The 25,360-nt window shown below is 47.4% G+C and overlaps 1 protein-coding gene across 1 annotated transcript; it reads right to left on the reverse strand.

Annotated features, from left to right (window-relative positions):
* Positions 1–16,552: 16,552 nt before the first annotated feature.
* LOC125758244 (larval/pupal cuticle protein H1C-like) lies at positions 16,553–17,665 on the reverse strand. Its single transcript, XM_049415247.1, has one exon. It carries the CDS (start codon positions 17,663–17,665, stop codon positions 16,553–16,555), a length of 1,113 nt encoding a protein of 370 aa, XP_049271204.1.
* Positions 17,666–25,360: the final 7,695 nt, after the last annotated feature.

The following is a 25,360-nucleotide window of genomic DNA, read 5'->3' on the forward strand; positions in this document are numbered from 1 at the left end:
AATCACGTTTTAGTGGTCCGCATCGCGTTAGCGCACTGCAAATCACCCGCCAGAAAGCGTTGTTTCTCACGTTACTGCTGCCGTGCCCAACGTTGCCCACCTTTACTGCGCGGCGGCGTGCACTGGCGGCGTGCGCCATTCGGGCATCCGGAACCACATGCATGGGGCATTTTGTCGAACTTTCTGTCAGAGCGACTTTCACGAGCGCGCAAAACACACACGGCATTACGCGATACCGAAACTCCCACTGAGACGCGACCGCGTCAGCGAACCAGGGTGCCGGGCGAAGCGCAGTTCGGCGAAAACGGAACCTTTGAACCACGCGCGCCGTTACCCATGGCAACGCCAAAGAGGTTCTTTTTTCCATGAATCAAGTAGAAACGAACAAGCAGCCTTTTATTACGTCTCTGGATGCACGGAATGTTCTTTTTTTATTGCAGATAGTTTGATTGCGAGTGATTAATTGTAGTCGAACTCTCTCACGTCATCGGGATCATTTTCAAAATGTGCCGCTCGTGGCGCTTATCGTGTGATACATTTAGCTTAATTTCTCGGTAAGTAGGGCACTGCTGTTGATAATACTGCCGTTTTAAACGTTGTCATACAATGAGCTCTCACTCTGACATAAATTGTTATTTGCCTTTAGTGTCCCTTTAAGCAACAAAAAATTATGATTTTAGGTATGTAAGCTAGAGGGCTCTAAGTCTCAAAATGTGGCGCTTCGACCCGCTCTTTCCAAAATACAGGAATGCTGAGTGACCTGATGCTCCTAGCATTATTGTTTCTAAACTTATCTCACCTCTAGTAGTGTTGTATCACTTCCCAACTCAAGTAATCTATTATACTGCGTGGCAATGTGTACTCATCGTCAATTCGCATCTCTAATGTACATGTGAAGGCCAACGTTAGGGTACGCCCAAATATCGAGCCGGTTCCCCCAAGTTAAGACTTATCCCGTGACCAGAATCTTTTTAACCGACACACGAAATCGTGTAAATACAATACATGGAGCGCCACAAACGTTTATTGAATGGTGCCATACGTTCAAAACCACGCTGGTTAGGATAAAGCGCTCGCTCATGCGCACTGCGATAATTGTCAACAAACGCCCCCTATCGTGCATATAAGCCAACTTAAGCTAGTGTACCTCTTCTTGTATGAGGTATAAGACTTGCAAACACCTTCAATGTGACGTTTCAGTTAAAAGCACCGGAAGTGATTATGGCCGTTGTGCTGTAAAGTATAGTTTTACCTGTACTAGTCAAACATCAGCTGCATGATCGAATGCTCATATTCTCCCAAACAGTACATTGGTGAAACAGGACAGCCTGTTAATAATAGATTAAACAGGCATTGCGCGAACACGGCGAATTAATTACCGATAGAAGGGGTACAGCATTTTAATGTAGCAGGTCACAACTTCGATGATCCTAAACGTTACGTACTTTGCCCAACTTCCGGTCCTCGAAAAGCAGAATATATAAAGAGTCATTCACAAGTTTATTACACTCCAACCAATATGTAGAAACGTTTCAAAGGGAGCGCTTGCATCCATCCGGTATATAGTAGATGCACAAGGAAAACCAGTGAGAAATAAGCTTTTCTTCTAGGAATTTCTACCCGTTCTTATCACCCTGAAATTGTCGTTTTCAGCTGGTACTGACTTCTGACAATCATAATTCGGGGAAAACCTATCTCCCGTTCTACGCTTTCGTCGCGCATCTCGCAGCATCGCCCCTTCCGCTCTTACTTTTTTTTACTAACTGTTTTCTCTTTGCCTTTGACTCACTCAATTCGGCACGCCTAGAGTTACTGTATATGCTACCTTTAGGTAGCAGAGTTGCGCATCTGTTTTCCAAACGCCGCTAGCAACCATGCATTGCGGAGAAGCTGACGCTCGGGCCAATTTTTGTATTTCTCGACGCCGCCGCTGCAGCTCACTCAATTAACATTAGTCATCGACAGCCAATGTTTATCGCCAGCCTTCGACACGCCAGACATGTTTATCGGCGACGCGGTAGACATGTCGCCTGCAGAAATGGAGTGCGACTTCGCCGCATAGCTGTGGTTGCTAGCCGGACCTATGCGCTACTCTGCTACCTAAAGGTAGCATATACAGTGACTCTAGGCACGCCGGCCCCCTTGCGCCCCCTCCCGACACTCCGATTTGCGCAGTTGTCTTTTCCTGCTCTTTTGTTTGGGTCGGAGGAGAGGGTACGAAACATGCAGATGAACTGGTTAAGGTGGGCAGTTGCAGCCTTGAAGAAGACAAGTCCGCTTGCTGAAACGTTGGCTTCAGCGACAACCCTTGTTCCAAGGATTTTTCATCGCTTCAACATGCCATCTCCCCATGAACTTCTACAACTTATGCTAATGTGCTTCAGCGGTACGATACGTATGTTAGCAAACAACAAGTTGCCCAGCAATGCGTCCTTCTGAAAGCATCACCTTAGTTTCGAACCCAATTTATAACCGCATGGGCCTTGAGCGGAATCATGCAGCCCCTCACAGCGGAGTCACTCAGCATTGAGAGTACGCGAGATAGTGCAGAAAAAAGGAAATAATTGTGACGGCCATATAGCTCATGCGGTTTATGCGACTAATGTCTTCATTGTTTAAAATTCACGAGATAAGAATTTGTACAGAGAGTTCCAGTGAAGTTGCTACGTGAGCTACAGACACCAGCATTGCGGACATATAATGGAACACCAGGAATCAGCGTTACGTACATTAATGACGAAGCGCCAGGACGTCAACAGAGCTTCTACCATTTTCGGCGCTCCATTCTCGTCGTTATATATTCGATTTCGCAAAGCGAAGGCGTCTAGAAATCGATACAAAGGAAACGGACGAGCAACTTAAAGTGTTGATGTGGGTTGGCAGGCTTGCGCCATTTAAATCTGAAGGGTAAAAACAAAAACGAATGACTGAGAGACGAGAAAGCGAAACATACTGAGGTGTCTTGCCAGCGGTGCCAGGACGCTCGTTCCTCAATTTTATCAAGTTCTTAAATGTCAGTTTTGTTATCACTATGGACTGAACTAATTACCGTTTGCGTAACAATTAAAGCACTAGATCGTGTAAATGTGCAATATCCTTTATGCAAGATTACCCATAGTAGCTCTCCAAATTTTTCATGCGGTATCTCGCGAACTTTGTCTAAAGTTTATTCCTTATCATGAAAAAGTAGATGTCACACAGCTTATATCTAGCGGGCATGGTGTACGTCTTGTGCGTTATGCACGGGAAAGGTTTTTCAGGCGATCAGCTTTATTACGTAATTTGGAGAACCTAATTTAGGAATGTGTTCTAAAGTGCCGATTATGTGGCCGTTACCAATAATATTTTCTGTTTCGAAAGTAAGCTCTATATTTTGCCGTAATTCTCGTTGTTAATGGTGGCATATTATGCCCAATGTGCGTTGAAAAGCTACTGTTCCCGAAGTAGTAATTACAATTTCATAATAATAATATTTGGGGTTTAACGTCCCAAAACCACGATATGATTATGAGAGACGCCGTTACAATTTCATGTACGCTCGACTGCTGACCCGAAGGTCGCGGGATGGAATCCCGGCCGCGGCGGCTGCATTTTCGATGAAGGCGAAAATGTTTGAGGCCCGTGTACTTAGATTTAGGTGCACGTTAAAGAACCCCAGGTGGTAGAAATTTCCGGAGCCCTCCTCTGCGGCGTCCCTCATAATCATATCGTGGTTTTGGGACGTTAAACCCCAGATATCATTATTACTATTTCATGTAATTTATGAATGGTAACTTCGCTGATGCTTTTTCCAGATATAGTATTTTAGCGGGAGAAAAAAATCTGGCCACGTATGAAAGGGGACAGACGCGGCCACTACACTTACAAGAGAAGTTTACAAAGAAAGCTTCCGTACCGATAAGGCGAAAAGTGTACGCGCACGTGAACTGGACCATCAATATTGTCATTTTTACGAAAAATACAAGAAAAAGCTACACCGTCACCGTTCCCGGGCCAAATACGATCTTCAGGCGGGTTCACTTGCAGAAAAATCTGAAGCAAGTATTTGTACGCTGCCTAGCCAGCAAAGTAAAATACGGCGCTATATTTCTCGAGTGTCGTGATGTCACGATGACATGGTGGTTTCACTCCATAAAATTGGCATAACTGTGTGCATTCACACTCCCCACGCTATGCGGAAGCTTAGAACACTTGGATCACGACACTGGGACGTATACAATTTTCAAGCAGTGCCTTTACTAGCACTTGAGGCTATGTGGTGTTAGCTAATAGATCCAGGACAGGCAACAAGACGATAAACATCGGAAGGGAACGTTTCCCAATGTTTTTTTCAAATACGTTGCCGCTGCAGTTTGCAACGTGAGAGCCAAGTGCAAGCTGTGACTGTAACGTTTGACGATATATGGCCCTGAGAGTACTGGGCATTTAGGCCTTAGTGATGGAACACTTTGAACTTTGACAAAACGTGCAATGTGCCGCACGATACGCGTCACAGATGATGGTGTCTCATAGCGAGCGAATTATGTGATGTAGTATGGCTGGCTTCCCTAGAGTCTACGGAGTGTATCCCGCTTTAACATGGACGACAGCGATACAACACTTGAAGGGCATGCGCGTTTGATGCGGTGCATCAGACTGATATTTGTCAAACCTCGAAAGCTGCAAGTCTTACTTACTACGCTGCTTTCGGTTGAAACACACTTTCCTTGCCCTTAGAGGCTGCTCTGATCGAACTATTGGTCTAGTCGTGCGCCTGGGAGTTCCAAGAAACAAAGATCATCATGCCTATGGTCCCAAAAAAGCTCGATCGCCAATTAAACACCGTAACGTGATGCATTTCAAATAATTTCGTTTGCTTCGCGGGGCTTCCGAGGCTTCCAGCAAAAACGCATAACAATTAATCTGGGATTACACTCCAAGCTATTCATACCTATTCACTCGACGAAAGATGGCTATGGCTACATTACAGCCACATTCGTATCTTGTATTGGTATCCTTTATCAATGCGGAAAGTTATAGAAGCGATCTTCAACGTTTCCTTGAAACGTGACCAAGGCTTACTAAAAGACTCCGTAGCCTCACTAAAACCATAAATAACGTAGTGCTACTTGGAATTGCCTCGTTGGGCCAAGATGAGTAGGCACGTGTGATTATATATCAATATTCCTACACTGAATATCCTTTTTGAAATTTGTTGTCCCATAGACCTTGTAAGTCGTACGTGATATTCAAGCGAAAGAGACGAGTACCCTTGCTTCAAGGTCGAAGTCATAATTGAAATGCACGCGTTGTTCCACATGCCTGCTCCAGTTCTTAACAGAGCACCATCTTGTACACTGAATATTAGAAAGCTGTCTTAAAGAAGCAACGCCGTCTTGGCGTTCCGTCATTATGTATGTTTAATCGAGGGCTACGTTTACTATGCACCAGTATAGAACGCCTATATCCGGATGTCAAAATGTAAACGACGGCATCATCTGATATGACCTCTTCATAGTGCAATAAAAACGAATAAATCCATAAATGTTGATTTACATTTCCGCCTCATATAGCAGCAATTACACTGAATCATAAGTTTCGAACAAAAACACTGAATTAAAACAATACCACTGTGTTCAGACAGACTCCTTTCTTACCCTAGCTTCTTTCGCAGCAAGCACGTGCCTCCTATTATTTACTGAATTTCATCTTTTAACGAGGCTTTTTATGCCAACTCGATCTCGCTCAAAACAGCAAAACGCATACTATTGATTCATGATAAAGTGCTTACCACCTGGCTTTGTCTTTAGCCTTTAGACTGTTACAAGGGTGTCGGCGTTTTTACGCGATAGCGTTGAAAGGCTCGGTTCTCAGAAATTCCGGTGTCGGCGTCGGTGACGGCGTCGTTCGTTGTGAGCAAGAAATCATCATCATGTCCGTGGCCGAAAAAATCTAGAAAAATGCACATAAAATAAAAACTTACGAGTCCGAGTGACAATCGAATTCAGGTCGTCTGCGTGGCAAGTGAGTGTTCTACCGCCCAGCCAGGCTATTTCTTGACAGCGATTCGAAAAAAAACAACACTATATGAATGCCATGTTATGCAAGGAGTCGCCTTAACGCATGTAATATTGCGTGGCAGAAGCCTAGAATCGCGCCAGGCGTCAAAAAATGTGCATTACGCAACGAGTGGGTGTTTTAAAGGCTAGCCCATTACAAAGCGCTCAGGCGTATTTAATGATCATCATCAGCAAAAGCATCAACAAAGGGAACAGCTGCGTAGGTTCGCCTGCTGCCTTACAGATGCATAATGGGCCCTTCGCTGGTTCGCGAAAGGAAGAATTATGGTGTAGTGCGCACTTAAAAACTGCACTTGCAGTAGGCATTCTAGGGTACTTTCAAATGGCCAATGTTACGCACACAGTCGTTCGTTTCCGTACGGCATGGTCGAGGCATCCACCAAGAACCGAAGCTAGGCTAGCAATTGAGAAGGCGATGCTCACGGGGACCGAATATGCTATCGCGATCTACTCTTTAAGGCGAAGCTCAAGCATCCTCCAAGTTTTCTTTCGTCGCTGCTATCCAATTCGCAACTTTTACTTTTACGGTCTATAGGTAGCTCCACTGCACATTCACCATGGCGATGGTTAAGATTATCACAACGTTGCAGACGGTAATGGGGCTTGCATGTTTGGAGAAGAGTGCAGTTCGCTGCGCTTCAGTTTTCCGCCGATTCTTGTTTTTGGTGCAAGCAGGGGAGCTTTAACACACACACACACACACACACACACACACACACACACACACACACACACACACACACATATATATATATATATATATATATATATATATATATTCCAACGCCTGCCGTACTTCCTGGTCGGTATTACGATGGCAGTTTGTCACAAAGAATGAATATGCCACGTGTATTATCTCGCAGTAGTGTCAGAAAAGTTCTTGGAGACACGAGTTATCGTATATTTGCGTGCATTGCATTCGGCCGCGTAGCTTGTTCATCTCACTTGAAAGCACGAAGGAGAGTAAGGAGACGAAAAATTATGCTGGCTTTTGCGACCGAAGAACGAATCCACTTGCCACATGTCCGATTATCGGCGATGACATTTCATTATGATTACTTAATAAAAAAAGCTGCGGAACACCACGAGAAGTCGTCAAGCAGCGAATGGAACGAGCGACAGGACCCAATCGTCAATATTATGAAGCAACGTTCCACTTCCTAATCTGCGTGCAAACCGCCGCAGTGGTCTGCTGGTTACGGGGCTCGACTGCTGACCCGAAGGTCGCGGGTTCGAATCGCGGCCACATTTCGATGGAGGCAAAGTGCTAGAGGCCCGTGTGCTTATATTTAGGTGCACCTTAAAGAATCCCCGATGGTCGAAATTTCCGGAGCCCGCCACTGCGGCGTCTCTCATAATAATATTTTGGTTTTGGGAAGTAAAACCAAAACAATTATTATTATTTGTGTGCAAGAATTAACTCGCCGGTTATTGGGCAGGGGCTACAAAACAGCGACAACACATATAACCGCACAGAAACTTGGGGGAACAGCACGTCCTCGAAATGTGAAGGTCACATATGTATTTGCAGGCACTTCAGATGCGGGAGAATGCCATGGTCGTTTGAAACCGGACCTTTTGTTATATTTTACATATCTGACACGTTCGTCACCAGTTCCGGTGCTCTTTGCACGGCGACCGTATCAGGCGGTGAAACGAAGGGCGAGAACACAATATAAGGTGCTATCACCTCAAAAAGTATGTACTCGGTACAAAATATGTGCTGCATAGTTCTTTGCTTGCGAATTTTAACTCGTTTTACAAATGACGTTCTTTGGAGGCGTTGACCTGTAGAGAAAGCTCACTTTTCCACCCATTGTACGCTGCAAAATCTGTTGCCTTCTTTTTTTTACTTTGCGTTCAATTGAGGAACTCAAATAACAGGGGAAATTGGGTGAGTTGGTGCAAATTCATATTTGAAGAATACGCGAAAAAAAGAACTCTCCATATGTGTGCTTCTTTTTCCTAGGTCGACTAAGCCACTCCTCAAGTATGGATTGGCTCACTCGAAAGCTGTTAAAAATAGTGCTTGCATGTATCAAGTCATCCCTCTCAAAATACTGTCCTCACTCTGTGCCAGCTCTGCACTAGAGGTCAGTAGACTAAAACCCGCTGGGTTCTCAACAACCTGCTGGGCTCTGCATGCGAGAAGCTTATCGGATGGGTAAAATGGGCCTCCCTTTTAGTGCTTCGCAATGACAACGCTGAAAAGGGGAAGGTCGCTGTTGTACTTTACATGCATAACATCTCGCACCGTTTAAAAAACATTGCGAAGCGCTTCCACGTTAACGTCGTTTTCAGTGCGCCTCAGGAGCTCTCGCGCGTGTTCCCTGATGTGGAAAGGAACACTGATAGCTCACGCTCATATTACGGATGTTGCCGTGCTTGTCAATACGTATCTGCCCTGCCTCGTCACGGTGGTGTATAAGATACCGACAACTTGCAAACGGTCGTATATCGGTCAAATTGGGCGATGTGTTAACACACACCTCTGTGAGCACGAAGGGCCTTTGAGGAATGGCAAGCTACGTACCTTTCTGCTCATTGTTAGGCCTGTGGGTGACGGCCTTTGGTAAGGAAACGTGCCCTTTGTTTTCAAACCGAGATCAGAGGACTCGAGAAATTGTTGAAGCCGCCTAAATCACGAAAGCGGGTGTTTCGTACATTAGTTGTTTCGGTAGTGCAATCTAGCCTCGAGGTAGAATACCTTGATGTCACTTTATCTTATGGCCTAAACATGCTTGACGTTTTTTGTGTGATATGCATACTAATTCTGCGGTTACGTATTTCTTTAATGTTGTTATTTTTGCACTGCGTGTATACTGTCACGTGGTAGTCACGTAGACGAAGACAGCAGTCAGCACGTCCGAGATGAAACTGTTTATTTGGCCGAACTTGTGGCCGAGAAACTGAAATTCACAGTACAGCAATACGCTGATAGCGGCGAACAGAGCGTCGACCGTCGATCAACTAACAAGCGGTGAAGCGCGTCGGCATTTATACATGTGCCGTCAAATATTCCAGCGTTATCTTAACAAAACGATGTACAATGATCGTGAAGGTTCTCGAACAATGAGGCGCGGTTCGCGCTGAGCGTTGCTGGCAGCGTTTGTGGCCGAAAACCGAATATAGCAAAAGTGATAAAGAAACGCACGTGGCAATGCCCCCCTCTGAAAAAGCATCGTCCCGATGCTTAAAACATGACACGGGGAGGGGGGGGGGTGGCCAATACATGCAACAATAAATAACAAGAATAAAGCAAGAAAGAACAATAAACAGTAAGCAAAAGTACAGTCCTCAGATTCACTAACGCGCGTAATATGGCTTGAGGCGCACGACATGGACGACTTCAGGTCGCGCACGGCGCTGCTGAGAGTTCGTAATGCCGTCAGGGACAACCTCGTAGTCGAGTGCGCCGAGGCGTCGAAGTACCCTGTACGGTCCGAAGTATCGTCGCAGAAGCTTCTCACTAAGTCCCCGTCGGCGTATTGGCGTCCATACCCATACACGGTCACCGGGTTGGTAGTCCATGTGGCGTCGTCGAAGGTTGTAGCGGCGGCTGTCAGTCGTCTGCTGGTTCTTAATCCGTAGGCGGGCGAGCTGTCGTGCCTCTTCGGCGCGCTGTAGGTAGGTAGTCACGTCGATGTTTTCCTCGTCGGTCACGTTTGGTAACATGGCGTCGAGCGTCGTTGCCGGGCTCCGTCCGTAGACCAACTTGTATGGCGTCATCTGTGTCGTTTCTTGTACGGCCGTGTTGTACGCGAAGGTCACGTACGGAAGGATGGCGTCCCATGTCTTGTGTTCGACGTCGACGTACATGGCCAGCATGTCGGCGATGGTCTTATTTAGACGCTCGGTGAGGCCATTGGTCTGCGGGTGGTAAGCGGTGGTGCGGCGGTGGCTTGTCTCGCTGTACTTGAAGATCGCCTGAGTTAGGTCCGCAGTAAAGGCGGTACCTCTTTCTGTTATGAGGACCTCTGGGGCGCCATGACGCAAGACGATGTGCTCCACGAAGAACTTGATTACCTCGGCGGCACTGCCTTTGGGCAAGGCCTTTGTCTCGGCGTAGCGGGTGAGGTAGTTAGTCGCCACGACGATCCACTTGTTTCCGGTATTGGACGTCGGGAACGGGCCCAGTAATTCCATCTCGATTTGCTGGAACGGCCGTCGAGGTGGCTCTATAGGATGTAGAAGTCCGGCTGGCCTAGTGGGCGGTGTCTTGCGTCGCTGGCAGTCCCGGCAGGTCTTTACGTAACGGGTGACGTCGGCGGAAAGGCGCGGCCAGTAGTACTTCTGTATTCTTGCTAGCGTGCGAGAAACACCCAGGTGTCCAGACGTCGGGCGTCGTGTAGAGCCTGGAGGACCTCTGGCCGCAATGTCGAGGGTACCACGAGAAGGCAATCGGCTCGAAGCGGTGAGAAATTCTTCTTTAGGAGAACACCGTTGCGCAAGAGAAACGACGTCCGTCCCCGCGTGAATACCTTCGGAACGACGGTGGTCCTGCCCTCGAGGTATTCCACAAGGCCCTTCAGTTCACGTGCGTTTCTTTATCACTTTTGCTAGATTCGGTTTTCGGCCACAAAGACTGCCAGCAATGCTCAGCGCGAACCGCGCCTCATTGTTCGAGAACCTTCACGATCATTGTAGATCGTTTTGTTAAGATTGCGCGCAAGACGCGCACACTCGAGCTTATTCTAGAAATTGCACGATAGCCAGCGATAACGCTGGAATATTCGACGGCACATGTTTAAATGCCGACGCGCTTCACCGCTTGTTAGTTGATCGACGGTCGACGCTGTGTTCGCCGCTATCAGCGTATTGCCGTACTGTGAATTTCAGTTTCCCGGCCACAAGTTCGGCCAAATGAACAGTTTCATCTCGGATGTGCTGACTGCTGTCTTCGTCTACGTGACTACCACGTGACATCTGGTGGAGGTGCTGCTTCATGATCCGGACGCCACCGCGGAGCGCTGACCCAAGCCCAAGCCGCGTAGAAGACGACGCTACAGACAACCCGGACCGTCGTACCAGCCGCCGGCAGAAGGGACTGCACCCAGAGTACGGGCTCCTTCCTGAAAACACCAGGCAGCCCAAGACCGTCACATCGACCGCCGAGGCGATGACAGCCCCCATGCCGCCTACAACGGTCGTGATGCAACAGCCAAAGGAGCCACCGACTTTCCGTGGATCGTCGTTTGAAGACCCGGAGAGCTGGCTGGAGACGTACGAGCGAGTCGCCACCTTCAATCACTGGGACTCTGAAGAGAAGCTGCGCCACGTCTTCTTCTACCTAGAAGACGCCACGAAGACGTGGTTCGAGAACCGTGAATCGAGCCTTCAAACCTGGGACCTCTTTCGGACGACGTTCCTTAATACATTCGCGAGCATCGTCCGCAAAGAAAATGCTGCTGCTTTGCTGGAGACAAGAGCGCAGCTACCGAATGAGAGCGTAACCATTTGCACGGAAGAGATGACGCGACTTTTCCGCCTGGCCGACGCTGCCATGCCTGAGGAAAAAAGGGTCCGCTTCCTTATGCGGGGAGTGAAACAAGACCTCTTCGCAGGATTGGTGCGGAACCCCCCGAAAACAGTCACCGAATTCCTCACCGAGGCCACAACTATCGAAAAGACACTTGACATGCGGACGAAACAATACAACCGCTCTCCGCCGTCTGCAACCTATTCCGAAGTGCACTCGCTGGCCACCGACGATTTGCGCGAAACCATCAGAGCGATTGTGCGGGAGGAGCTGCGCAAACTGTTACCTTCGCCACAGCATCAAGTGGATTCAATCGCCGACGTTGTCCGCGAGGAAGTCCGGCAATCGCTTGGAATTCCCGAAGCACCGCAGGCTCAGCCGGAAGTCATGAACTATGCTGCTGCAGCCCGACGCAACGCCCCTCCTCCTCGCCCACGTCAAGACGCCGCGCCGCCGCAGCAGTTTCGCCGCCAGGCACCGCCGCCACCACAACCGACGCCATACCGCCCGCCGACAGGACAACGCTGTGCCCCCCGAAAGACCGACGTTTGGCGTGCCCCTGACAACCGCCCGCTCTGCTACCACTGCGGGGAGGCCGGCCACACGTACCGCCGCTGCCAGTACCGACAGACGGGGCTACGCGGATTCGCCGTCAACGCGCCGCGCCCGCAGCCAGGCGAACGGCCTCGCGACATCGACGACTACCTCACCGGAACACAGTGGCAAGGACGACGACCTTCCCGCTCGCCGTCGCCCGGCCGCTACATGTCACCGCACCGCCGGCAGTACACTGGCCCAAACCGGGGCCGGTCGCCTGGCCCGTATCCGGAAAACTAAGGGCAGCAACCAATGGAGGTGCGGTTGCTGAACGACGAAATGGTGAAGATCCTCCGCCGTCGACGACGACGACGATGTCACGTGGTAGTCACGTAGACGAAGACAGCAGTCAGCACGTCCGAGATGAAACTGTTTATTTGGCCGAACTTGTGGCCGGGAAACTGAAATTCACAGTACAGCAATACGCTGATAGCGGCGAACAGAGCGTCGACCGTCGATCAACTAACAAGCGGTAAAGCGCGTCGGCATTTAAACATGTGCCGTCGAATATTCCAGCGTTATCGCTGGCTATCGTGCAATTTCTAGAATAAGCTCGAGTGTGCGCGTCTTGCGCGCAATCTTAACAAAACGATCTACAATGATCGTGAAGGTTCTCGAACAATGAGGCGCGGTTCGCGATGAGCGTTGCTGGCAGTCTTTGTGGCCGAAAACCGAATATAGCAAAAGTGATAAACAAACGCACGTGGCAATATCTTTATACGCTTTCGATTAAACTTCGGTTGGTAGTAGCGCGTCTTACTGTCCCCTTCGTTTCTCTGTGTTGCGGTGTTTTCACGTTTTCTTCAAATATGAGGAACTCAAAGTGTCACGCTAATACGGAGACTGCTCACAACGTTGCGAGATGACCATAAACGAGACAAAAGAAGCGGCAACACATGCTGTCCTAAGCATGTCTCGCATTTCACTAAATTCAACAGAGCTTCCGGCGGCCACCACTCGGGGACGCCACGGTACGTGAAAGTTGCGAATAGATTTTTGCAGCCACTCCTACATTGCGCTTCACGCTCTTTGTTGCCACATCGCTTACACAGCCTACTGCATACTTGCTGGTGAGCCTCGCACTTTTCTTTCTCTTCTGTGAGTCAACGCTCTTCCTATGTAAATGTCCGAACTCTGCCCGTCTAATGTATTCCAAACTCACAAGCGGCCTTTAAGTTTCGCTTACATAAATTCTGCCCAGCTGATATCGTCCTTTGGAGTCTTTTTTGTCTGCTTTACGTCAGGGCCCAATGCGCAGTGCTGAAGCCTAGAAAAAGAAAACAGGTGCGTAGTAGGTTCTACCTCCGGTAACTCTTAATCCCTTTCTAGGTTTCAACATCTGCTGAGGCCTCTTGCTTATGCCTGTTGCGAAGCCAGTGAGCCATCCGCGATTACGCCAGAACACATCCTAATAGGTCATAAATTTGGGTCTTTGCGGGATGGTGATTAAGCGGAAGACTGAACGCATTAGAGCAATCAGAAGGACTTTTCACGCCATTTACATCGCCAAATATTTTTGGGTCCTTTTTGGAAACGTTTTAGGCGCGAGTATCTACTCACTCTTCCATCAGCTCATGGTTTCTCAGGATCTTCTCGCATCTTGATGGTGGGAAACAGAGGGATTGTAGACCCACCCAACAGATCAAAGATTACGTGGCCTCCGGCAATAGTTGAAGTTTACCTCAGCAATCAGAGAATCACTCGTGTGTTCTTCTCAGGCCTGGGTAACGCAAGAGTTTTGAAAAGGCCCGAGCAGAAGCTCATGATTTACCACGCGGCGATGTTGAAATCTAGGTAAAAAGGATGAAGAGGAAGCGCAGGGACGACCTACTACGCACATTTTTTTCTTCTTAAGAGCTTTTTCTACGTCAATAAAGCGATCTCCGTAGCGATTTGCACGGCATCGAGTTTTTTAATACCGTGTGCTTGAGGATCGGCTATGTTGTGCCACAACACACAGCATCCCACACTTCTTTCATTTACATCCAGTCGTAATAACAACTCTGATTTCAAGAACACTACTGAGTCTCTAAATATAAGGCCCACTGAATGACAGCGCCGTCATGCGGCGTTCAAAGGAATAGCGGGTTTACATGATGACGAAGCGGCTGTCATAGCGACAGAACGACTGGTCTGCGACATACTGGTCTGCGAGATGGTGACGGGACGACGGTCTGCGACAAGCTTACGGGCGTTTGAAAACGAACACTCCCAGGCATTAAATCTAACACCTGTGCATTTACATGTGCGTTGTTTTACATAGATGTGGTGCCGGGGTGTGTTCGTTTTCAAGCACCCGCAAGCTTTTTTTAATAAAGATGCCTCAGTAGATAGTATTCCTGTGTCTTCGCTGCTGCTGCTCTTTGTCTTTTTTCTTAGATAGCTGTTAGTGGTTGCTAGTAGTTGTTAGTACGTGGATGTTAGTAGATTGTATTTCTGTCATTTTGCTTGCTGCTGCTGTTTTTAGTCGAGGCTTTCATGTCCGGGGCTGGCGTAGAGTTGATCACGTGACCTTGCAGTGTGGCGAGAGTAAGGCTCGCTAGAAAGGGGAGGGCTGCGCCGTCCTGCGAGAGGCGAGGGCGAGGGTGGAGGATATCCAAGGGTGAACCTTCGAGAAACGCGCCATGATGGGATTGACGGTGAGGCACAGCGGAGTATAGAAAAGCATGTCAGTTTTCAGGAGTTTGCGCTTTCAGAATGGCGAACAGAATGGCGAACTGGTCTGGAAAGCGAGCCCTCGTCAACCTATCCACTTGAAGAGCGAACTCGAAACGACTTGATGAGGACAGGAACGACCTAGGGCATTAATCATGGTGGTCATGAGCTTCGAATGATGAGATGGAAACGACAATAGGTTCTTCTTCGATCGCGGAGTATAAATCCAGCAGGTATGCCTGTCGTCCACGTGAATTGTGAGACCAAGGAAGCGTATTTTTCTGCCTTCAGGCAGCTCCTTAGTGTGACTAAGGTCGCTTCAAGTTTCGCCTTTCAAGTGGATTGGTTGACAAGGGCTGGCTTTCCAGCACAGTTCCTGGCAGGACTGGCAGAAGTGGTCCTACGCGAATCTAGGTCGAAAAGAAAAGAAGCCCCATTTAAAGTTGACAAGGCCAAAGTGTCCGTGATCCCCTACCTGCATGACGCATCCCACCGGGTGGAAAGAGCGGATGCGTGAGCGGGAGAAGGAATGGTTCACTCGGCTGCTATTAAACTAAGCTCCTTCTGCAAGCGAGTGAATACGGTAAGTTCTGAGAAACCCGCGTGCCAGGAGAAACATGCAACTGGCTTTGTTCCCTGCAAAACAGGAGTGGTGTACGAGATCCCGACGTCTTGTGGAGGATTGTACACCGGTAAGACGGGCCGGTGTGTGCATGACCGTCTACGAGAATACGCCAGCAATCTTGGAGCGAAGACCGGCAGTGGTTTGGCAACCCACTGCGCTAGGTGCGGGTGTAGCCGCAATTTCCAGCAGATGCGCATCGTTCGCTGTCACCAAGATTCCCGAGCCCGGGAAATCTATGAAGCCTTCGAAATGCATAACGTCGGGTCAGCATATGTCCGTTCACCTTCTAACAGACAAAGAGATTACCTATCTGCACCAATAATTTGATGCCTTTTCTAGGGTAGGGCGCATGCGTTTTTCTGTATAATTTCTTCTCTTATATATTACTTTGAGAACCAATAAACTTGAACATGAAACTTGAAATTAATAGCTACAATAAAATATGCTCCCTTTTTTGCAACGCGTTTATCTGCCGAAAATCTTTGAGGGCAGATGGCAGGGCTAATTTGGAGCGACACTTCATTTTCTCCACGTGCAAATGACGTGAGTGGCAAAGAAGCTTCTGTATCTGTCTTATGTAAAACGTTTTTTTTTATCGTGTTTTCCTTGTGTACATCAAGAAAACCCGCATGATCTAAACAAAACTGCAGCGCTTCACCAAGGAATGTCCCAGGATTCGTGCATTGAAATAGCAGATTAAAATCAATAAGGAATTTTCCTGCATGTCCGCTCTTGAAAGACACACTATGCTTGTTTGATAAAGATAAAAACAATAATTTATTGGACCTCCAGTCATCAGTGCAACAAGTTGAAGCCGTTTGCCCAGGACGTCGTGATGTGTATAATGTAATGCGATGCGTTCTTGATATGTGCGTTGATGATTTCCTGCATAAAATTAACAGAAAAAGTGACATCACAAACACAGATCACAAAAAACATTGGTTATGATAGCCATAAGTGCTAATGCTAGCCAATGAAATAAGTAAGAAATAACAAAACGCTGCATTATCGAACATGATAAACATGATAATAACGTAGTAAACAACTGTCGTTGAGTAAGCTTAGCAATACTGAAGTGATAGCTGCACAAAATAAACACAAGAGGGACGAGATAACACGCAAAACAGTTGATTGCAATTAGGAAAAGCTTAGAAACAAGTACTTGCATTTCCTGCGAAGAAGGGCACCGTAGTGGTAGGGGGTGCCGAGGCCGTACCCGTAGTTCAGGCCGTAGCCAAGGAGACCATGACCGTAGCCGTAGTGCCCGGCACCGTAACCGAGATTGCCAACGCCGTAGCTGTAATAGGCGGGTACGGCGTTGTAGGAGGCGAAAGCTGGGGCAGAGTAGGTGGCAAACGCTGGAGCTGCGTGAGAAACGCTGGCCACAGCTGGAGCAGCAGCGTAGGTGGTGATTGGAGCCGCAGAGTAGGTGGCGACGTTCGCGACAGCTGGGGCGGCAGCGTATGTAGCGACTGGTGCACGTGTGTACGTGGCAACCTTGGTCACAGCTGGTGCAGCGGCGTAGGTGGCGACTGGGGCTCGAGCATAAGTGGCAAACTTGGTCACAGATGGCGCAGCAGCATATGTGGTCACTGGAGCAGCAGCGTATGTGGCCACTGGAGCACGAGCATAAGTCGCAACCTTGGTCAGAGATGGCGCAGCGCCGTATGTGGCCACTGGGGCAGGAGGATAGCTGGCAAATGGGGCACGCGCGTAGGTGGTAACTGGGGTGCGGGCATAATTGGCGACCTTGGTCACAGATGGCGCAGCAGCGTAGGTGGCCACTGGGGCAGCAGCGTAAGTGGAAACCCTTGCGACTGTTGGGGTAGCAGCGTAGGTAGCGACTGGAGCCGGAGCGTATGTGGCCACCTTGGCTACAGCCGGGACAGCAGCATATGTGGCAACTGGAGCAGCGGCGTAGGATGCGACGGCTGGTGAAGCGTGGTAAGCTGTGGCGAACTTAGACACAGCTGGGGCAGCCCCGTAAGAGGCAACCGCTGGGGCAGCGTGGTAGCTGGACACAGTGCGGCCGACACCCGGGGCATAACCATACCCGTAGCCCAGGCCGTAGCCGGTCACACCAGAATAGCCAATGCCATGGGACAGGCCGTAGCTAGAAAGGCCGTAACCAAGAGCGTAGCCAAGACCGGGGCCAAGTCCGTAGCTGCCACCAACGTAGCCAGCGATGGCACTGGTGGCGAGGGCAAGGAGAACGCAGGCACGGAACTGCAGCAACAGGTTAAAATACATTGTCAAGCAATGCTAACGTCCCGTAAAAATGTAATTTTCTTTACCTATGGTATATATAGATTCACGTAATGACGTATCGAGCGCTTGAAGGGCCTCACGGGGAATGATAGAACATCTATAAATCTCGATTTTTTAAGGGAACACGCTGTAAAACATCGAAATGCACCCACATATGAAATATTTCCAAGAAGCTAGTGTATCAACGCAGACATTACTTGATTTGCTTTTCCCACACACATGAGCTTGCACCTTCAGCAGAGGACATCATAGCTCAGGGCTATCCTGGCGGCTGCTGTGAACATTGACGCAGACGTGCGTAATAGTGTATAAGTTTCAAGCTGTAAATACAAAGGGCACGCCGCAGAGCGAGGTAAAGCCTACCTAATGTCAGTTTGTGTGCCAAAGTATAACTTCCGGGCTTAGCTGCGAATTTTCCTGTGCATGCCTTCAGGCTTCGTGTTCCCTGCCACGTTTTCATACCATGGCCACGCAGCACACATATTAATTACAGTATGATTGGGACAGGACTTCGTTATACGACTCTCAAAAAAGGTGCAGTGTCCCAATGCAGCTTGTGGTGCAATGGTACCTGAACGACTAAAGCATGGAATAAATGTTCTGCCTGTAAAAAGCTGCATTCTAAGCGCCTAATGTTTCTAATAATTTTGAACAGATGCGTAAATGCAATTGCTCGTTTAAGTACGTGAGCGTTGATACAGTCAAGAAATTCAAGAGCTGCGACATGCAAGCGACAACGCAGGACATAGTCACGAACTAACAAATCAAGAGTTTGCAGAAGGATAGGTTGATTCACAGCTTTAAACTTATTGTAGCGCGTGTTTTCAAGAGAATATATTTGAAGGACCGGTGCTATTCTTCACACATGTCTATGACGTTATCAGCCTAGGCACCCTTAGAATTTACAGCGAAATTCGGAGCGTGTGGTAGCTCTTACCATGTCTGAGGTGCGGTGATCACGGAGGTGAAGGTGGTTCTAGATTCGAACGGGCACAGATCTTTCTTTTATACGCCATGGAAACTGGGAACCTAGCGTGCGATTATGTGGGCGTTTCTTGTGAACCTCTCTCGAATTAACCAGTTGAAAAGCTTCAGCGCAGAAGCGGTACATTATTGTGAAACTCTCGTGTTGTCTCTCTCATCGCGCGTAACACGAAGAGATGTCGCGTTCCCTTCCTCGTTCTGCAAGAGCCGGTCTGGGCCGCTTTGTCGAAGATGGCTATTACGTGCAATGATTCCCAGTGGGCTTCTGAATCTTATCAAATAAAGCGGCTTCCTGGGTCTTGCAGCACTGTTCCGGAATTCATATGAGCCGCGTGCTAAGCTGTTCGGCATCACTAATGACCACACGTGGCAGCAGTCCCAAGGTAATTACTGTGCTTCTGAGGCTCGTCTCGTTGGGAGTTTTTCCGGCTCGACCGCACGAATTCAGTGACGCCTGGGACGATGCTCTATTTGCTGAGAGTGAAATGAGTCGCGAAAGCAAAACTTTCCGTTAACCCTCTGTGTTTCCGCTGAAGTTGTTCCTAGAGGGACTTTTCGAGCATTGAATGTGCACGTGGGTGAAAGAAATATGGACTTTTGAATGCCTATTTTTGCTATCCTGGGTTGATATCTACTGCGAATCACATATGGCACATACCCGCTTACTGTGTCTGAGATATGTGGGCATGCACCACACGTCCCTTAAGGAAAGGGTTTCTTGAAAAAAGTCATAGGTTCCGCTCAAGGACGAAGCAATGAATGCGATAGCAAGAAATTGGAATGCCACAGGAAGAACGGCAAGCAGCTAGAAATTTGCTGCGCGCTACTCAAGCACACAGGACGCAAGAAAAGAAAACGCACAAGGCGAGTGCGAACTAACAACTGTCACAGCTCCAAACTTGCAGTGCGCTGCTCAAGCACAAAGAAGGAGGCACGAAAAGAACGCACAGGTATACTTTGGACGAGCGCGAACTGTCACAGCTGTTACTTCAGCTAACCCCTCCCCAACAGATAATCGTACGGGCACAGTCGAAAACACCCTGCATGTCAAAGTACTTTTTGAAGGCACACGTCCCATGTCCGGCGAGACCACTAAAGAGTTTTGGAATTGGGGACCCAAGAAATTTGCCAACCGCCAGGACGCGTGCGCAGAACGCAAGCCACTCACGGACACTTGCGCTCGCGTTGTCCCAAGACCCTGCAGCTCCTTCCTTGGGGGCCAAACAAAACCGCAGAGCGCAAGACCTCAAGAGAAGAAAATAAAGACGGCCGCTTGGCAGGCACGGCTCACGTTCCCTGAGGGCGTCGATTCTGGTCACTAAGATAAGTCTTCCTTTGGCTCCAGTTGGTACACATTCCAGAGGCTAAAATTACAGCGCAAATACGCTTCTTAGTCCTTCTTACTTTAATTTACTTGTTTGTCCTTGCACCCATCTGAATATAATTTCACGTATTCGCCTTTCTATTACGCTATCATCCTTGTTACACGTTTCGGTTTAGAGCTATTCTTGTGTGCGCATGCGCAGTAAGTTTACCTTGGCCTGACATATGCATTGGCATATGAAAGAATAAAGCAGTTGTTTGTCAGCACTTGTGTCGTAGGCTTCTTTTCTTCGTGGGCATCTTGTGCGTTTGCGCTGTAATTTTAGCCTCAGGGTTCTGGTAGCAGTGTAACGTATATACGTACTGTGATTCTGGCTCAGCCGTCTCGGTTCTTTCCTAATAATATCTGGGGTTTAACGTCCCAAAACCACGATAAGATTATGAGAGACGCCGTAGTGGAGGGCTCCGGAAATTTCGAACTCCTGGGGTTCTTTAACGTGCACCTAAATCTTAGTACAATCGGTTCTTTCCTTTTGTGGCATAAGCCTACAAGAGCCACAGTGTTCCCACTAGCTCGCACCCCCACGAGACACGGGACGCTCTTCTTTTTCTCTGGCCGACTGGCCACGAGTGGCAAGGCGCTACTACCCCAAAATGCAAAACTTGTGTTTCTTGCCAGCGACACGGCGCAAACATAGCGCGGGCAATGATGCAGCATGGCCCGCGTCTCACATAATTTTAATTTCGCCACGTGTGGCGTCGCGTACGTTTCACCCAACGCCGCATGCGTTTGTACTCTGCATTTAGTATCCTGGAAAACGAATGAGGCATGGTGTTATTTCCTGAGGCAGCGAGCTGGGAAGCGAGGGTTTGCAGGTTCGAAACCCCGGCCGAGCGCGTCGGAACTTTTCTTGTTCTGAATTATTTTATTTGTGGCTTTTATTTATATATACTAACATATACATATCAGGGACATGATAGCGACGGTACAAATCCGCCGAGAGTATCCATATAATTGCTATCGGTATAACACGAAATGGGTATGCAATGTTATGATGCCTGTCAGCCATTTCCGTCATACAAGGATGTCCTCCTATGCCGCTTTTGGTACATATCAAGTCAAGGAGGCAACCACGAGAGCACATAGACGTAGGCGGATAGATAGATAGATAGATAGATAGATAGATAGATAGATAGATAGATAGAAACAAGTGAAGGTGCACTTGGTACCGCCCAAAAATGCTTTGCGTTTAATAGCTTTATTACTAGTAATAGCTAGCGCGCCACTGTACACATTGGCAAAAAGATAAGCGTGCTTTAACAGGAATCTATCAAAACGATGACTTCAGTTTTATTAAGAGTAACGTATTGTGCTTCGGCATACGAATGGAAATGTTAAACACCATTATTGTTGGTACAAGATTAGACTAACAATAATGATATTTGATGTCAGGATGTTCGTGTTGTGAACATACCTATTTTGTTCAGTGTGTAGGTTTGTATATATATTTGCCTTAAATACGGCCTTTCTTGCGATCAGAAGGCGTTACGTCTTTGGAAGACGGTGATTCCGAATAAAATATTGCTTTTTGACATCTTGATCTATATTTCTTTTGTAATTTACTCCGGCTCTTAAGTTGCCCTAAATAAATGAGAGGGTGGTGCTAAATATGTAAAAATTTATACCTCAGAGTGAGATATAATTGGCTTCCTAGGATTTGAAGCAATCGAGTGCGTCAAAATTCAACACGTAAACTTACATAATTATCGCTTAAATAACACCTTAAGTACCATACAGAAAAATTAGACAAATTCACGTATTTCCCATTCTCTCCACAATTCTAGAAATTACCAGAGTTCGTATTTTGGTGCGAAACAGTGCATTGTAACCTACATTTCTAATGACACTTTTCGAGAACAAGCTCCCGCTTCAACATTTCGTCTATCGAGTGGATCGGCAGATGTAACCAACACAGTTTCTTACTGATGCTTTTTCGTTTTATAAATCTATGAAAGTAATCAGACATTTATTCAATTATTTATTTCAATTTTATTTCGTTCATTTTCGTTGTAATGTATTAGGAACCCAAAGGTTTAAATTCGCTAAAGCTAGCAGTAATGAGGACTTTACGAAGGCACTACCGTTACGTAAATTTGCATGCTACTCATTATTTTCTCGCTGTTTTACCGCTCGCTTGCTCAAGCCTTATGCCCGCGCTTACTGTCGGCTGTAACTTCAAGCATGCTTTGAACTGATTCGCTTTAACTCAGAATTTTAAATGAGGCAGAAATGTGTAACTCTAAAGTACACATATATATAAGTGTTGCAGCGCAAAAAAATACCTTGCCTTATGATCTTCACTTGTTTTGTTTTAAAATTTGCTTTTTGTCTCGTTGCTTTCTTTGATCTTTGATGAGGACGGTGATGACAGTAGATTATTATGGGGCCAGGACAGCTATGGCCTGGATGAAGGACAGTCACGCGGCGAGTAATATCTCGAGCTGCACGGGCCTGTCTGTCGCTACCCGTTTGTGCTATATGTCCCGGGAACCATATGATATGGTGCTCCTGGTCTAGTGTTGAACCTAAGAGGTGGCCGACACACGCGGGTACACGGCCACTAGAGAAATAACGACGCCCTCTTTGAGAGTCCGCGAGGTTATAGGATCTCTGCCTGAGGACTTGTTTTGTTTTGAAGGCGAGCGCTTCCGCTAGGGCTTCCTCCGTCTTCAAGATAAAGAATAAAAGTAGACAGTGGTGCCTAAGGCGTAAAATTAAGTAATGATTATGTGTGATGAGTGTAAAAGCGGACAAAACTTACGGGCTTTGCAATGTCACGCAGCCTCAGCAGCAGTCCTTATGAGGGCAAGCAGTGCGGGTTGCATTAAAATTGGAAGGAAAATTTCCTCAAGACTGAAATAAGGCTTAGAATAATGGTAGTATGAAATGTAACTTAGGAAGCCTGCACTAGCTAAAAAACTTTAAAACTCTTTAGGAAGAGCACATGGGCTGATCACCGAGAAAAAGCCATGGGCGTGGTGGTATGTGTAATTTGTACAGCTCTTGGAAGTGACGTCTCTTTTCTGGTTCAAGCTGCCTACAGATGATTAAAGCACGGACGTCGGACAGTGCATCAGCACATTTCAAACCGTTTGTGTTCGACAATCGTTTACGAGAGGCGAGTGTTCTGCCAGTGTGTGACTTATCCTAAGTCTGCACAGGGCAACATATCTTCGCGTCTTTTGCGTTTTTATGAGCACGCTTTCATATTACAGGTTTTATTGTGTGTATTTTGTTTTCGCTTGCCGAGTTCCATTTTTCTTGCCATTGCCTTTAGATTCTGTTTGGAATGTGTCACCTCACGTCGTCCTACAGTAATATATCTACCCGGGGCTTTTTTATTACCTTCCTTTTGTTTTTCTTCTGCATTACCATACACTGCTCTTTCAAATTTTCTGCTTTCTCTTCTTTTTTATGCTCCATGTAGCGAAATTGCTTTATTCCTAAGACCCAGAGCTGTTACTTGGCGCTTCGCGATTTGCGGCGGCTGTGGGCAACGGAGCCAGATTTTCCAATTGACACTCTTGTAATGAATACACAGCGCGACCTTTGGTGCGGGCAAAATAAATGCTACAGCTTGTCTCTCATCCTGTCGCATGGCAACAGTGAAGATTACCTGCATGACGACCAGTGTCTTCTCGATACGCCAGACCCACATGATTCCTAGCGTCAAGCGATAGAGCTACGGTGTATGTCATTTATTTTGTGTTATTTATTTATTTTCTTACATACTGCCGGCCTTCTATGGCGGCCTTAGGCAGGAGTGGTGGGACAAAAACACACAACACAACGACACAACAGAAGCTGGAAGTAATGGATAGCGTTGCGCTTAGGAGGAGAATAACAAAACAAAACATGAAGTAACATTCTGCGAAGCAACGACATTGGAAAAATATACAAACAAGGAAAGGGAACCCATTCTACGACAATCAGTACTCACATGCATAGTACAAAAAGGCGCAAAAGGTAAATAAAATTAAAAAAAATCAGACTTATCACCATTTATTCGAAAACATCAAAGTGAAAAAAACTGATAGCAAGCGAGTACATGACGTAATATGACGCTTTAAGCGTAGACGCGCCTACGGAGCTGCATTTTTGATCGCCTGCAGAAACGATTCAATGTTAGGGCGTTCCACAGCACCAGCAGATGAGGCGTTCAAATGGGCGATTGTCCGAGGAAAGAAAGAGTACGTAAAAGTATTTGTTCAGCACTTCAGCTCAACTGAAGTGCAGCTATATGAATAGATGTACCATGAAGCAATCGTTTGGTAACCATGAGATCATTCCAACTGTACCTTTCGCGAACATCTTTGCAATCACAACTTCTGTGTTTAAAAGCGAAACTCCTGTCACTACCCATAAGCATCGTGCTCCTAAATATTAGTTTACTGTATTTATGAGGTGAAGTACAGAACGGGCTGTCCAAGAAGCCACGAATCAATAAAGATGCTGTGGAGTAGAGATGTGGCACCACTGAATGAAATCTCAGCGAATTTAATGATTATTACGCCCAAAGGTCACGCGAGGGGAATGAGGCTTCGATGCAGCGTGTATTTCCGTACAAATGAGAACGGGGCAGCCACATCGAATTGAGAAACAGGCTAATGGTTTCAGAAAACACTAAAGACTGGATAGCGGACAAATGTCGGGCATTCTTTATCGCTCGCACGTTTTCTGGGAGCAATAAACAACACCACCGCACCGTCATAGCACGCCACCCCAAGAAGAAAATAGTGCGAGAAAGAATCGTTTTTAGAATTTCGATGAGCCCGCTTGGGCACAAAGGCTCCTAATTGAACCTAGTTCAGCGTATCTCATCAATGGCGCGTTCGAAAAAAAACGCCAGGCCTGCGCGGAAAGCGCAGCACAGTCACAGCGAAAGCTGGAAGAGCGGCATTTCTAGAGCCCGTTATAAACTCTCCTGTGGCTACTAATACAGGTACATTAGCAACGTACCCACTACGCCACGAAGCGTAATTTTTGGGAAGTTGGGAAGCACCCAGCACGACATTATTCGTTGTTCTGCGGAGAAGCGAGGTACCATATGTAAGCGATTATGTGCTGTTTGTTGATGCGGCGGTTGATGACGAACCAGTTCGGGCTGTCGCGGGTGGTCGACCTGCCATTCCACATTTCTGTGGAGAGTCAGAAAGGTTCAAATTTTTAAAATTAGCGCCATAAGCAAATGCACTGATTCGGGTTCTTATAGATGTCTGTTTTTTATGAAAATACTAAGTCCTGATGGGTCATACGCGAGGCAGGTGCTGCCGATGAACATCTGCTTGTTGGGTGTGCCATGATTATTT

Source organism: Rhipicephalus sanguineus, chromosome 4, assembly GCF_013339695.2.
Source record: "Rhipicephalus sanguineus isolate Rsan-2018 chromosome 4, BIME_Rsan_1.4, whole genome shotgun sequence".
Lineage (NCBI taxonomy): Eukaryota > Metazoa > Arthropoda > Arachnida > Ixodida > Ixodidae > Rhipicephalus > Rhipicephalus sanguineus.

Excerpts from the sequence above, each read along its gene's own strand:
- LOC125758244 (XM_049415247.1), bottom strand. The coding sequence starts at position 17,665 with ATGTATTTTAACCTGTTGCTGCAGTTCCGTGCCTGCGTTCTCCTTGCC.